Source organism: Hypanus sabinus, chromosome 19 (genome assembly GCF_030144855.1).
Source record: "Hypanus sabinus isolate sHypSab1 chromosome 19, sHypSab1.hap1, whole genome shotgun sequence".
NCBI classification, from domain to species: Eukaryota; Metazoa; Chordata; class Chondrichthyes; order Myliobatiformes; family Dasyatidae; genus Hypanus; species Hypanus sabinus.
Window position 1 is genome coordinate 31,472,474 of NC_082724.1, and position 16,208 is coordinate 31,488,681.

General features: G+C 37.0%; 1 protein-coding gene across 11 annotated transcripts in view; it reads left to right on the forward strand.

The window, feature by feature from the left end:
* The window catches only part of slc25a26 (solute carrier family 25 member 26), a 252,743-nt gene that overhangs the window by 25,586 nt on the left and 210,949 nt on the right, over positions 1-16,208 (forward strand). For all 11 annotated transcript variants that reach the window (XR_009506807.1, XR_009506804.1, XR_009506805.1 and 8 more), the window contains exon 3: positions 3,211-3,320. Coding sequence is in view for 5 of the 11 variants with exons in the window: in XM_059944284.1 (XP_059800267.1) it covers positions 3,211-3,320 (110 nt within the window). In the remaining 6 variants the exon portion in view is untranslated. The remainder of the gene's footprint in view (positions 1-3,210; positions 3,321-16,208) is intronic.

Here is a 16,208-nt window from a genome sequence, read left to right on the forward strand (position 1 = left end):
TACCCTTCAACAATGGTGGGTTAAGATGAACCAATAGAGTGCTACGTGAGTGACTGAAAGTGTGGAAACGTATAGAATGTAGTAGAAATGTCTGTAAATGATTGAGAATCATTGAATGTTTTATTGTAAATAATTTTATTTTGAATAAAGTATACTTTGTTAATAAAAAATATTTCTACATAGGGGCTTCCTATTTAATATCACCTGGGAAAGCTTTCAGAATGTAAAACTTGCATTTATACTGTCTACTCGTGTACTGTATTTCTCAAAGTATTTGTATACTAGATATGATTTTAGTCCCTGTTGTAAAATTTGGAAAATTGGCAATAGATTGCTCCGTGGGTAAAGTGTGATAAATGGCTTGGTGATGTGTTTTTTTATTGGCAACAATGCCAAAAGAGCTCTCCATTCTTTTGAATTAAACTCTTTAGTTGTCTTGTATAACTCTGGACAATTTTTTTTGAAAGTGTTGTTTCCTCAGACTTTTGGTTTGTGATAGACCACCTGAAGCTGAAAACAAATATAATTTCAGCTTACTTGTCTCGTGTTGGAATCTGAAGAAGCAAGAAATTAATTGTTATTGAATATAATGTGCTGAATTGCATAGCAGTGCTGACGCTGCTATGTTCAACTAAAATAAAAATGTTTTGATGATTTTTGTTTGTACTCGGTGTCTGAGGCTTCTCGCTAAGTGTCTAACAAAAATCAGCCAACGTTGATGGATTCCAGTTGCCCTGATACTGTTTCTTGATGACCACAGTGTCTTGATTAAATCTTTCACCATGCTCGTCACTGACAGTGCCAAGATTTGTACAGAAGGGGTCTGAATGGGAATGCAGAAAATGAATCTTTGGTGACAATTTACACTTCACGTTTTTGTATGCTTGAAGGATGTTGTCAACCAGCTGCACGTAGTCCGGTGCTCTGGAGTTGCCAAGAAAATTTTCGGCAACATCCTTGAATGCCTTCCATGTGATTTTTTTTTCCTGGTCCCACTAGAGGATCTTGGAATTACTTAACACTGATGACCTATTTGATTTATGGACCAACACTGCAGGATTGGGGGAGGGGTGGGGGTAAAAAATAAAACACAGGTTGACAATATTGTTAAGAAGGCGTATAATGGCATTCATCAACCGTGGGATTGAGTTCAAAAACCATGAGGTAATGTTACAGCTATACAAGACCTTAGTCAGACCCCACTTGGAGTACTGTGTTCATTTCTGGTCACTTCACTACAGGAAGGATCTGGATACCAAAGGGAGAGTGCAGAGCTGATTTGCAAGGATGTTGCCTTGTTTGGAGAGTGTACCTCATGAGAATGGGTTGAGTGAACTTGGCCTTTTCTCCTTGGAGCAACGGAGGATGAGAGGTGACATGATAGAGGTGTATAAGATGATGAGGGATATTGATCATGTGGATAGCCAGAGGCTTTTTCCCAGGGCTGAAATGGCTAGCACGAGGTGGCATAGTTTTAAGGTGCTTGGAAAGAGGTACTGAGGGGTTGTCAGGGGTAAGTTTTTCCACGCAGAGAGTGGTGGGTGCGTGAAATGCACTGCCGGTGGCGGAAGTTGATTCGATAGGGTCTTTTGAGAGCCTCTTAGGTACCTGAAGCTTAGAAAAATAGAGGGCTATGTGCTAGGGAAATTCTTGGCAGTTTCTAGGGTATGTTACATGGTTGGCACAACATTATGGGCCAAAGGGGCTGTAATGTGCTGTAGATTTTTATGTTCTATAACAAAATTGCCTTCCTTAATCTTGGCATCAATTATTCTGACTTGAATTATGAATTGAAATAACAAATATAGGTGATTTAAAAATAAAATGGTGCATGATGGGGAAATTTCATGGTGGTTTTCATTATTAGCAGCCCACAATCCATAAGGTACACTGGTCTTTTGTCTGGTGTAATTTACTTAGATCCATCTGAAGACAGCAATGGAATTAGGTTTTGAGTTTTATCTGATAATACAGTCTCAAGGACTACAGTAATGTGTGGCTAGTCTTGAACTTGATTCCAAGATGCAAAAGAGAGCTAAAGAGAGCACATTTAACAAGAAAACATATTTGAGCCAATTACTTTTAAGGAGCATTTTGATTTCATATCAAATTTCTGTTGTATATTTTGTTTGGCTAAGCTTTTGAAAATGCATTACAGATTTCTTTCCTTCCATGTCATATAGTAGCTGCTAACAATTCTTTAAAAAAAGTACATTGCTATTGATGATGTTCAGTTTCTTCTGTGCAGCACTGGTGTGAATATCAGTCTGTGATCAAAGACTCAAAGCACCGATAATAGTTGGTAATCCAAAATGGTTGAACTGTGGTTGTAATATTATCCATCATTATGCTGCAAATATTCTTGTCAATGTGAAATTTCCACTGTCCTTAGCCCTTATCCACACTAACCATCAGGTTGAAATGTGTCAGAGATTTGTACTCCTTGCTTACATGCTTTTCAAAGTTAATTAAGCTCTAGTTTTCTGTTTTCTGCATGCAGGCAGAAAGTTGGCAATCTTGTACAACGTGTTTGTGTTCAAATCTTGAGCGTGTGCATTTTTTTCTTTTAAGTTACTCCGTTTATTTTAACAATTCAAATTCACATTTCGTCCTTATCTTGCTTTGACATGAATCTTTTTTTCATAATTTTATGCTCTGACTTGCAACTTTGTTGAAAATTGGGGATAACATAAAATATGTTAGTCTGCTCAATCGTCATTTGCTGCAAGTGAAAATTAATTTAATGCAATTCAATCTTTTCTTTATTTCTTGCACTTTAATGCATAAAAATATGAAAAATTAGTCGGAAGCTATCATTATTTCATTGCCAGCTGCAGTTTAGCACCATGCTAGTACCACCAACATTATATAGATAATCCAGATTCAAAGAAAAGACCACTATTTTGAAATAAGAAGATGACATTAAATATAATGGTATAAGTTATTTAATTTCTTCATGACACATGCCAAATGCCCAGAGGCTAGAATTAAATTTGAGTGAAACTTTTGAAAGTCAAATGTTCTTGCTTTATACTTTAATGATGAATTGATGCAATTTTAAGAGTTATGTGTTCAAATTTAAATGAGTTATTCATAGAATGTTCAAAGTTCAATCTTTGAGTGTACTGGGAATTCTTTTTTGAGTAACTTGATCACACTACCATTTTCCACTGATTTTAATCTTCATATTTTGTATATCTTTAATTTCAGCTGCTCTTTTCTTTGTAACCTATGAGTGCACAAAGTCTGTGCTGGGTCCAATGCTATCTACTAAAGAGGCTCCACTTCTTCATATGTTAGCTGCTTCTTTAGGGGAGATGGTAAGTTTTGAATTTTTACACTTTATATTAAAGTTTAAAATGAGCCAGTTCATTAAAAATATTGTTTAATAATGCTTTTAAAATGAAGAAATTATCTTTGTTACTTGACAGTAGTTGTCAATATCATGGAGTATTAGTTACATCATACTTGGAGGAAGAGTGCAGTCAGCGATGTCATAATAAAATTGCTGCATTGGGGAAGATTGTTTAAAAATATAGATTCCCTCAATATTAAAACTAGAGATTATTACAATTCTGGGGGGTAGGGAAGAAGCATTGAACTTGCTCAGTATCTAATAGAGTATTTGGAGGGGATGGCCTGATACAGGTCTTCAAGACTATAAAATGCTTTGAAGTGGAAGGGAAAAGAATTTAATTTGTTGAGAAGACCAGAAAAAGTTGCCTTAAGTAGTTAAATAAAATAAAATCCTTTTTAGTTTTACTCGTAACTCTTCACCCAGGCAATGTCTGAAATGTAGAACCTACACTCAGGCAGGGCAGATAAGATGGATGGATTTAAGGGGAAGATGAGTGTATGAGCAAAGATAAATGGGTAGGTAAATGGATATGTTGATGGAATTGGATAAAAGAGTTTTGGTTTTATTTGTATAAATGTAAGATGTGGTACTGAACTTTTGGAAAAGATGATCAAAAGTTGTGCAGAAGGTAATTTAAAGAACCATCTTAGAGGTTTTTAAAAAAAATAGTTAGGAAGGGAATTTTGACAGCAGGACTAGACAGCTGCTCATAATTTAATTTTAAATTTGGATTGAGCAAAAAAGGCCCGAATTGGAGGAATACGGTGATCTGAGAGTTAAAGGAATGGAGGAGGTTCCAGAGATAAGAAACTATGAATAGATTTAAAAATCTGGTTGAAAATCTACAGTTGAATTATTAAACTGGAAGCTAATATACTTTGCCATGCATCAGAGTAAGAGGGTTTATGTCACAGTTTCTTTGCTATGCACTGCTAAGAAAATGTGATATCTCGTGTTTACATTTTTTGCTTTAATATTTTGTACTGCTCTCATGTTTATAAAGAATTACAGGATGCATTTATATGCTGTATTGCACAAAAATATGATTTGACTGATTGATTTAACTGGTGGTGGATAAAGAGCTGAAATTCTGGTTCAGTCATGGGATTTTTACTGATCTTGAGATGAATGACATGTTTTTTTAAATCCAGACATAATTGATGTCAAAATCAGTTGTACGTGTGTAATTATTTGGTGTTTGTTTTCCCTCAGCTTTTGAATTTTATTTATTTTCAGATGTGCCTGACGCACTCTACATATTGATTTCAAAATCATGACTTCCAAGTGTTTCAATATACGTAATCACTTCAGTGACTATTATGACAGAAAGATTCTGGCCTTATGATTCGGGTGTCCCAGTTTGACACAAGCAGTCAGGAACAAGATTCATAGAATCATACATAAAAAGTTTCATGGTTGCATATTTGAGTATTGTAGATTATTACTACTATTGAAATGAAAACCATGTGTAGTGTTTTTTGTTATATTTGCAGAAACTATCTAAAATGTTTTGTTGCAAAAGTGAACCTCAAAAGGGTTATGATACTGCGCTGCTGTTATTCCTTAAGCACTATATTTTTCACGGATCCTTATTCTGGTTTAACTTCATTTGTATTCTATGTATGTATTTCTAGAGAGCTCATTTGTCAAGTTGAAGTGAATCGCTTACTTGCATTTATAAACCTTATTCTCCCTGAAGACATGCTAGAAAATACTCTGTGACATGACAGGGCAAAGCAATTGGCAACCATTTAACTTGACATGTCAACTCATCCACAAATTTTTGGATGCAAAAAGCTGCTTAAAACAAAATGCTTTGCGTTAATAAAGGAAGACAATGTCTGTTTTAATTACTTACCAAGTGAGGCTTAGGTGGTTTTTTTGGTAGCATGATATGATCAAGAACAATACAGTTAAGTTTATAAAATGACTTCAGCTGTGGAATTTTTGTGTGTCATTCTGAAGATTTAAGCTTTTTGTAAGCTTTTGAACTCTGGGTGGCACAATGATGTGCAGGTAGTGTTGCAGCTTGACTGATTAATGACCTGCCTTTGCTTCTCTCGGGTGTTGACTGTTTCAGGTCTGCATATTGTACTGCATGGGGTTCTCCCTGGCATTTCTATTTCCTCCTATATCATTGGTAGGTTAGTTGACTACTTTAAATTGCCCATCATAAATTAGGTGTATGATGAGAAAAGTCAGTGAGTATGTGAGAGAGAAGTAGATTTTAGGGAAATGAATGGAGTTGGAGGGTTTGTTATGAGAGCTAGTGGAAAAACTTGATTGGTCAAATGGGCAACATGCGTATTATGAAATTAACATTGTAATGAGGCGAGTAATTATGTCCAACTAACCTATTTATTTCTGCATTTTAATATGCAAAGGCTTTACTTGAGCAGCCAGCTACAACAGTGTTTTAATCTTTTGAGTAATGAGCTGCCCGCCAAACTGGAAGCTACTACACTACTGTTCTTCTTTTGCTTTATATATCTCTATCAATCTATATTTTTACTACAATTCACATTTTTTCTATTGTTGCATTGGATGGCTTCCTCAAAGACAACAAATTTCATGGCCTATGCTGGTGGTATTAAATCGGATTCTGAACTTCGCTCACCCCCAAAACTGAACTGTTTGCACAGCCTATGGACTCACTTTCAAGAACTTTTCATCATGTTTGTGAGATTTATTGCTTATTATTACATTTTTTGTGTTTGTATTGTTGTCTTTTCATTGTTTTTTTGGGTTTCTTTCTGTCCACTGTGAATGCCTGCAAGGAAATGAATCTCAAGGTTGTATATGGTAATAATAAATTTACTTTAAACTTCAAACTTTTAAATTTATGTTGGCTGTGCTTAATAAACTCGTTCTTTTCCTGCTGTTAATTAATTTTGTACTTGAGTATGATTTCCACGAACCTCTACCATTGAAGTTAGTTCATTTTTGTAGGCTTTGGTGTGTTGCTATTTTCCCCTTATTTAATGGCAAGGATGCAATTTTATGGTTAACTGTGTTTTTTGCATCATTGCAATCCATTGTGACCAGATGAATTAGTAATTCTCCTTTTAATATTTTTTTTCTCATTCCTTGCCATCAAATCATTTTTTTAAAATTCTCTGCATTAAACATCTATTTTATTTTTCAAAGAAATATGGCTAATTTGTATCTGAACTTCTTTCATTGATTGCCTTTCATTACTAATACTCTACACCACTTTTTCTGATATAATTTTGCTTGATCTCTTAAATGTTACAATTGATTCTTCTCCAGATGGACATTTTGCCTTTGATAATTCCAGTCTTTTTCCACAGTGGCTCTAAACCACTCCTCCTGCAATACACTTTACATGTTATATTTTATTCCCCAGGATTAGTACTACCACTCTTTCTCTGTGCATTGGTTTCTCGTTGATAGTTTTTCTTTGTTTTCCTACTCTGTTTTTACATGTCAGTATAGAGCAATTAATAACTCAATAATATTTTTAATCACAGCGTTTGAGTACATTGTTTGGAACATTTCACCAATCTCTTCACAGTTTGGACCACAAAAAAAAACCTACAGAAATGTAACAACTTGACTTGATTCTATTTGGTGGTGCAGTGCAGTTCCGACTTTAATCAATTTTTTTCTACCCTCCTTTCTTCTCTGTAGATGGTAACTAAGAATAAGACTCCATTCCTGGGCTTTTCTCCATGCAGTGACATTATAATTTATCATCAGTGCCTCCAATGAATTAATAATTGAGCTACTGGTGTCAACATATAAAATTGAATACACCTTGTACTTTCACGATTTCTTCTTTTTGCAAATGTTCTCCTTTGTTATTGTAATGCCCGCAACTGTCAATCAATCATCTGCTCTCATATAACTCTTTGCATTCATTTGTTTTCAATAAATCTATTAGAAGTATTGAAGTGTAGCCCAAACACTGTGACCACCCTATTCTGTTTAGTTACGCCAACTGGTTTAGCATGTATTTCTGCCATCTTGTGTTTACTGTCTGTTCTATAGTCAGTACAATAATTCTGAATGTTCCCTGTACAAAATCATGACCTAATAATGATTTCTGTTCTTCAAGTTATTGCAAAGAAAGAAAAATTGTCCAAGTTACTGAGACCTTGAAAAAATCGTGTATTAATAGTTATCTGAAGATTGCATACACAGTACATTAAGGTACTCATTGCTAATGATGGTGACAAACTACATGTACCAAATTGTGCAGTTTGAAATGGCAGTTATTTCATTTAGTTAGGTTTTTTTTAAGCTAGTTTCTTTCTCCAAGTGACCAGCAAGGGAGTTACTAAAGAATAAAGTCCAGTTAGTTTTCAGACTGGATGGAAGAATAATCGTCCATTGTTTTCAGCTTTGTTAAATATGAGACAATCTTGCTGAATGCTGCAAATTGTTTGAAGGGGTAAAATATCTATGTTGAACAATGACAGAGACTTTGTCTTCTCAATGAAGTCTTTAGATTCCTAAATATAAATGCAAATAGAAATGCAAAAGTTTAGAACAAGAGTTGACCATTTTGTAGCTCGAGCCAACTCCATGTTCAGCAAGGTATTGACTGATTCGAACATTACAGAGCAAACCTCTTCTGTATTTCCACTTTTTCACAGTAAGCTTTTACCTTCTGGCTAATTGAGGATCAATTTACTTCTGCCTTAAAAATATTCAAAGGCTCTGCTTCTAAAGGACTCTTGTCTTTTGAAGAAGATAGTTCCAAAAACTTGGAAAGATGTGCTCTATTTTCATCATGGTAAACACTGTTTATTTATTCTACAAATAAAACAATGTGGCCACTTCAATGTTCCAAAATCCTCTTCCACTTTGATAAAATATTAATTTCGTTATTGTACTTAAGTGTGGCTTTATCAACAGCTCTTCAATGCCGAGCATAAAATGGCCCAGTACGGCTTTTTGACCTACAATGTTTTGCTGATCTCTCAACCTACTGTAAGAGCAATTTAGCCTTTCCCAACCCAGAGAGCTTCATTGTTTCTTTCATTCATGTGCCTATTTAAATGTCTTTTAAATGTCCCTAATGTGTCTCTAATCAAATCTCCTCTTGTGCAAGAATTATATTACAGACTAAAAGGCAAGTGAATTTTGAGCCAAAATACTTAAGTCATAAGGCATAGGAGCAGAATTAGCCCATAGAATCATGATGATTATTTTTCCTCTCAGTCCCATTCTCCTGCTTTCTCTCAATAGCCTTTGATTCATTTACAAATTGAAAACATATCAACCTTCACTTGAAATATACCCATTGACTTGGCCTCCTCAGCTGTCTGTAGTAACAAATTCCACCGATTCACCACCTTCTGTGTCCAAATAAATTACCCCTATTCTGAGGCTATGCCCCCTGATCCTAGACCAGGCATGGGCAAACTACGGCCCGTTAAGCTTTTTAATCCGGCCCGCAGAACTTGATGAAATAATATTAATAAACCTTGTTAACGTTTTTCCCCCGCAATTCTGGCGTTTTCCCAATAGACAACGCACTCTATATACATTTGTGGCGACCCATTTCCTGGCACATCCGAACCGGCTCCCAATTAGCCAGCGTTCCGGCTACGGGAGATAGCCTGCGGGGATTTGCGAGCACAGAGCTTTGGAGCCTCTGCGCAGGGGGGCAGGTTGAGGGAGGCTTAAAAGTGAGGTTGGGGATTTCGAATAAAGTTTTTTTTCTTCGACTGCAGTTACCGACTCCGTGTCGTAATTTTAGCGCTGCATGTAGCACACCGCTACACATTGACCTTTGTTGAGGTGCAGCGTATTACTCCACATTTGCGCTTTACTCTTTGTTCGGCTCGACCTATTTGTGTGAACAGGCGTTCAGCGTCATGAACATCAACAAAGCCAGCCACAGATCTAAGTTAACTGACCAACACCTCAGGTCCATCCTGAGAATCGCCACAACAAAACTAAATCCAGACTTTGATGCGCTGGCTAAAAAGGGAGACCAACAACACTGTTCCCACTGAAATTAAAAATAAGTTTCTTCGTTGTGTTATGTAAAAAATGCATTTGAAAATATTTTTTTCAATAAGCCTTACATGTTACATGTCATTTCTGTTAAGTGATGGACATGAGTAGTGCGCAGGTGCACGTACGTTCTCAAAATAAAAAATGCGCTCCAGATCAAATAACGCACTCTGCATACTGGCTGGTCGTTGTTGAGTTTTGGCACAGGGGACAATTGAATAAGAAGGAGCAGGACAAGTAGACCTGCATCTCCTACCGTTTTTGAAATAAAGACAGTCAGGAGGAGAGTGATGATGATAATATCTTGAAGGATAACAGAATTTTCAGTGCTTTAAAATAATAACTGTTACTATTAAAAAAGCTGTATTTTATTCATTTAATTTTCAGTGTTTTAAAAGTCATTTCAATAAATAGCTAAATACCATGGGTCTTCAAAGACAGATATTTTGTTGTAATGCATTTGTTCATTTTCAATTGAAATTAAAGCACATGTTTTCTACATATCCCATGATATTTTATTTTCTCTTATGAGGTGTATTACCAAAACACTCTGTCCATCTGCTCCTGGTCCGGCCCCCCTGTCAAATTTTAGAACCCTTTGTGGCCCTCAAGTCAAAAAGTTTGCCCACCCCTGTCCTAGACTCTCTCACTATTGGAGAAGTACATTTCACATCCACTCTCTCTTGGCCTTTTAATGTATAAATGTACATTGCAATGTATATGCACCATTAACCATATAACCCTATAACAATCACAGCACGGAAACAGGCCATCTCGGCCCTCCTAGTCCGTGCCGAACTCTTAATCTCACCTAGTCCCACCTACCCGCACTCAGCCCATAACCCTCCACTCCTTTCCTGTCCATATACCTATCCAATTTTACCTTAAATGACACAACTGAACTGGCCTCTACTACTTCTACAGGAAGCTCATTCCACACAGCTATCACTCTCTGAGTAAAGAAATACCCCCTCGTGTTTCCCTTAAACTTCTGCCCCCTAACTCTCAAATCATGTCCTCTCGTTTGAATCTCCCCTACTCTCAATGGAAACGTCAATTCTATCTATCCCTCTCAAAATTTTAAATACCTCGATCAAATCCCCCCCTCAACCTTCCACGCTCCAATGAATAGAGACCTAACTTGTTCAACCTTTCTCTGTAACTTAAGTGCTGAAACCCAGGTAACATCCTAGTAAATCGTCTCTGCACTCTCTCTAATCTGTTGATATCTTTCCTATAATTCGGTGACCAGAACTGCACACAATATTCCAAATTTGGCCTTACCAATGCCTTGTATAATTTTAACATTACATCCCAACTTCTGTACTCAATGCTTTGATTTATAAAGGCCAGCGTTCCAAAAGCCTTCTTCACCACCCTATCTACATGAGACTCCACCTTCAGGGAACTATGCACTGTTATTCCTAGATCTCTCTGTTCCTCTGCATTCCTCAATGCCCTACCATTTACCCTGTATGTTCTATTTGGATTATTCCTGCCAAAATGTAGAACCTCACACTGCTCAGCATTAAACTCCATCTGCCAACATTCAGCCCATTCTTCTAACCGGCATAAATCTCCCTGCAAGCTTTGAAAACCCATCTCATTATCCACAACACCTCCTACCTTAGTATCATCGGCATACTTACTAATCCAATTTACCACCCCATCATCCAGATCATTTATGTATATTACAAACAACATTGGGCCCAAAACAGATCCCTGAGGCACCCTGCTAGTCACCGGCCTCCATCCCGATAAACATTTATCCACCACTACTCTCTGGCATCTCCCATCTAGCCACTATTGAATCCATTTTATTACTCCAGCATTAATACCTAACGACTGAACCTTCTTAACTAACCTTCCATGTGAAACTTTATCAAAGGCTCTGCTGAAGTCCATATAGACTACATCCACTGCCTTACCCTTGTCAACATTCCTCGTAACTTCTTCAAAAAATTCAATAAGGTTTGTCAAACATGACCTTCCACGCACAAGTCCATGCTGGCTACTCCTAATCAGATCCTGTCTATCCAGATAATTATTAATACTATCTCTAAGAATACTTTCCATTAATTTACCCACCACTGATGTCAAACTGACAGGTCTATAATTGCTAGGCTTACTTCTAGAACCCTTTTTAAACAATGGAACCACATGAGCAATACGCCAATCCTCCGGCACAATCCCCGTTTCTAATGACATCTTAAAGATCTCTGTCAGAGCTCCTGCTATTTCTACACAAACTTCCCTCAAGGTCCTGGGGAATATCCTGTCAGGACCTGGAGATTTATCCACTTTTAAATTTCTTAAAAGCGCCAGTACTACCACCTCTTTAATTGTCATAGGTTCCATAACTTCCTTACTTGTTTCCCACACCTTACACAATTCAATATCCTTCTCCTTAGTGAAAGCTGGATTATCTGAACATTGACAGCTAGGTTTGTCCTTTTACAGTTTAATCACTTTTAATATTTTTAAAAATTATATAAATATTTCAACTTGGGTGTAATAAGAGTATAGTGGTTTATATCTTTTGATAAATGAGTGTTAACTTTATCTGCTTACATTGATGCTAAATCAGTAAATGCTGCTTAATAGAAATGTACAAGTAGTCTCATGGAATGTTCTAAAATCCACCTCATTACATACTGATAAGCTTAAAGAATATTAAAAGATGAAATATCTGATTATAAAAATCTACATAATATGTAGATAGCATAGTGTTATACTTTGCATTTCTAACACCTTAAAAGGAAATGTACATACTTTCTGTTTGAAGACTTTAGATAATCAAATTTATAATGGCATTTGCTTTTAAGTTGTATAGTCAAGAAAGCGTGACAATCCAGTTTAACATTTCAGTAGGGAAAGAGATTTGTAAAAGCAAATTCTGCACTATTAGAAATCTGAAAAAAAAAAATTTCTTTTTTTTGCTTCTTTTTTCTTCTTTATTAGTTATTAGTTATTAGATTAGTAGATTAGCTAATTTTGCATTATATTTTATTTTTTCTGTTTTTTATATCATATATTATGAAATATTTAGACTTACCATGTTCATACATATACTGTATGGTTTATGTCTTGGTAAACTCATTTATACTGTAACTATTGTTTGTCTTTTTTCATCTGTAATGGAATTTGTATGTTTGTAATTTCTTTATTATTATATAATTTGTATTTTGTCCATATTATTAATAATAATAAAAAGATTTAGAAAGAAAGAAAGGAAATCTGAAAATGTTGGGGAAAAACTCCATGGTCAGGCAGCATGAAGAAGAGAAAATTATTTAACTAGCTATAAAATTTATTTTAATTTATGATGAAACGCTGGGTCAGAAGGTTAAGTTTACAGGAAAACAAGTTTCTTTTGTTATTTATTGATTTACACGTTGGCTTAATGATACAAAAAAAATGGCAGAGTTTTTTATTTTTGCTTGCATGTACTTTATGTTTGTATCTTCCATTTACAGTGTGCTAAGGATCAACACCTATCTTTGGCCTTTCTAATGTGCTAACAGATTAGAAATGTTATGTAACACATGTTATTTCATTTGAATGGCAGCAATGTAGCATAGTGGTTAGTGCAGTACTATTTCAGCAGCAGTGATCCAGGTTCAACTCTGCCACTGTCTATAAGGAATTTGTGTGTTCTTCCTGTGATAGATAGATACTTTATTGATCCCAAATGAATTTACAGTGTCACACTAGCATTACAAGTGCACAGACATACAAATATTAGAAGAGAAGATGGAAAGAATAAAAAATAAGTTACCTCAAGCAGTCTACAGGAGGGGGTCATCGCTTTCCTGGCTTGTGTTTGTCTGTCATTGACTGTATGTCACCATATACTAACCTGAGTGAGATTCATCTTCCTGTCTACATTCAGTATAGAACAGGGAAATGCAATTGAAAAACTATGCACAAAGACTGACAAATAACTAATGTGCTAAAGAAGACTAGCTGTGCAAATACAATTCTATTGATAATAACAAATAAGTACCGTAAATTCCGGACTATAAGCCTCTACTTTTTTCCCACGCTTTGAACACTGCGGCAACACTGCGGCCTATACTACGGTGCGGCTAATGCATGTTTTTTTTTCATGCCGCCAAAAACATTTTGCCTCGTAACAGTAGACCAATAAAATTGATGAGTAGTTCACAGAGGTCCAATGAAATTGTATGATAAATCAAGCGCACTTTCACAATTAAATTATTGTAAATCAGTCATTTGTACTCACCCTCATCAACATGGAAAACACTCGAAGAAAAGCACATGATGCAGCTTTTAAGTTAAAGGCGATCAATCTGGCAGTTGAAGAAGGAAATGGAGCTGCTGCACATAATCTTGGCATAAATGAATCGATGTTGAGACGGTGGAGACGCCAGCGTGAAGAACTGAGTCAATGCAAAAAGATGACAAAAGCTTTCAGAGGTAATCATAGCAGATGGCCCGAACTTGAAAACTTTCTTGAAGACTGGGTTAACACACAGAGAGCAGGCGGCCCCGGTGATTCCACCGTGCAGATCAGACTGAAGGCTAAAGCAATCACCACCAAAATGAAAATCGAAGATTTTAGAGGTGGGCCATCGTGGTGTTTTAGATTTATGAGACGAAAAGGCCTGTCCGTCAGGGTATGCACGACTCTGTGTCAGCAGCTCCCTCCCGACCACGAGGAAAAGCTTGCTAACTTCCGCACATTCACTCAAACAAAGATAGCGGAGAATTCCATCGGGCCAGATGATATCATCAATATGGATGAAGTACCTTTGACGTTTGACCTGCCTCTCACTCGGACTGTTAATAAAAAAGGTGACTCGTCCATCACACTGAAAACAAGTGGCCATGAGAGAACGCATTTTACTTGTGTTCTGAGCTGCACAGCATTCGGACTAAAGCTTCCACCGATGGTGATTTTTTAAGCGGCTGACAATGAAAGTTCAGTGAAAGCTGCCATCAAGAGTACAAACTCAATTCCAGCTGTGATTCCTGGGGGCACCACGAAGTATTTGCAGCCACTGGACATCAGCGTGAACCGGGCATTTAAAGTGGCGCTGCGCGTTGAGTGGGAGGCTTGGATGACGAGCGGCGAGAAATCCTTTACCAAAACAGGACGCATGCGAAGAGCATCTTTAACTCAAGTCTGCCAGTGGATCCTAAATGCGTGGAGCCGTGTCACAACATCCACCATCACCAACGGGTTTCGAAAGGCTGGACTGCTGTGTGATGAAGAGGACCGCGTGCGCTCAAGTGAGAGCGACAACGAAGAGACTGAAGTGAGTGACGAGATCCTGAGGTTGTTCAATTCGGACACTGAAGAAGAGGACTTTGATGGTTTTAGTGCGCAGGAGGAAGATGAAGAAGGCGATCAATAACTTTTCCTGGTAGGCTGCAGTATATATATTTTTTTTACCAGTTGTTAGGAGATATTGGAATGTTGTTCATGCACTGTTCAGTAAAAAAGTATACGCAACGTAATTTGTGTGTTACCGATACGTATGTATATTTAAAAGTAGCTGTGTTACAGGCACTGTTCGAAAAAAAGCATTTGCTGTATATATTTGTTTATGTTACCATACGGATTTAATTAAAAGTTAAAAAATCCTCACATGTAATATCTTTCTGTGTAAATATCTCATATTACAACGTGGGACACCTGCGGCTTAAAATCCGGTGCGGCTTGTACAAGTACAAAATTGATTTTCTTTCTAAAATTAGAGCGTGCGGCTTTTAATCAGGTGCGCTCTGTGGTCCGGAATCTACGGGTAAATAAATAATACTGAAAATATGAGTTGCAGAATCCTTAAAAGTGAGTCTGTAGATTGTGGAATCAGTTCAGAGTTGAGGTGAGTGAAGTTATCCACACTGGTTCAGAAGTCCTGTTTGTTCAAGAACCTGGTGGTATGCGACCTAAGGCTCCTGTGCCTCCCTCCTGATGGCAGTACTGTGAAGAGAGCATAGTATAGAATGATGTTGGAGATCCTTGATGATAGATTCTTGTGGCAGTGCTCCTCGTAAATATGCTCAATGCTGGGGGGGCGGTGTGGGGGCGCGGTTTGTCCGTGATGGGCTGGGCATGTAAATTCTGCACAGGCTGCCCCCAGAGCTGAGGATCAAGCCTGGATTGCTGGCAGTGTGAGACTGCAGCTATACTGTGCTTCCTAGATCAGAGAAGGAATGCCCTGATCAAATGATAGTACAGTTCTATAGAGATAGTTAAAGGGCATATTTCTGTCATTCAGCAGCAGGCAATTCAATATCCACATTCATTTTGGAGGATGAGTTTCAGCAGCTCTTAAAACTGAAAATTTATTAGTAAAGTACCTATAGTATTCTTGCAACACTGCCAACGGCATAGCTTGTTACAAAGCTATTACTAATTATTTTCCTAAGTGCAGTTAGGTTATTGTGAATTGCCTTTATGCACCATATTCATTCTTCAGTGCAGTAGTTCTGTGGCAGACCAAATTAATCTCCATTTGAATTGATGTGTGTAAAGGGTTCAGTGTTCCACAAAACTGTCGCGTCTTGCATCTATTGAAGTTTTTCATTGCTTTGCCTAGTACAGTTTGTGTGTCTATTTTGAAAAGGCAGCTTACAGTATATGAGTTTGCAGACAAGAGAAAAGAGATTCATTTATTGTCTGATCCCTGATGTACCAAATGCCTCAGTTTTAATTCTTGGTAATAAGGCATTTTGGGTTCTCCACATCAATGGTGAATGATTCTTTTCACCTCCAGCTTGAAGTTTATTTCTCTAATTTGTATCCTGACTCTCTTTTAGCATGAATGAATTATTGATAAGGGAAGAGAAAACATCATTCCAGTGTACTTTTTGAATTGGAATATTATAATAT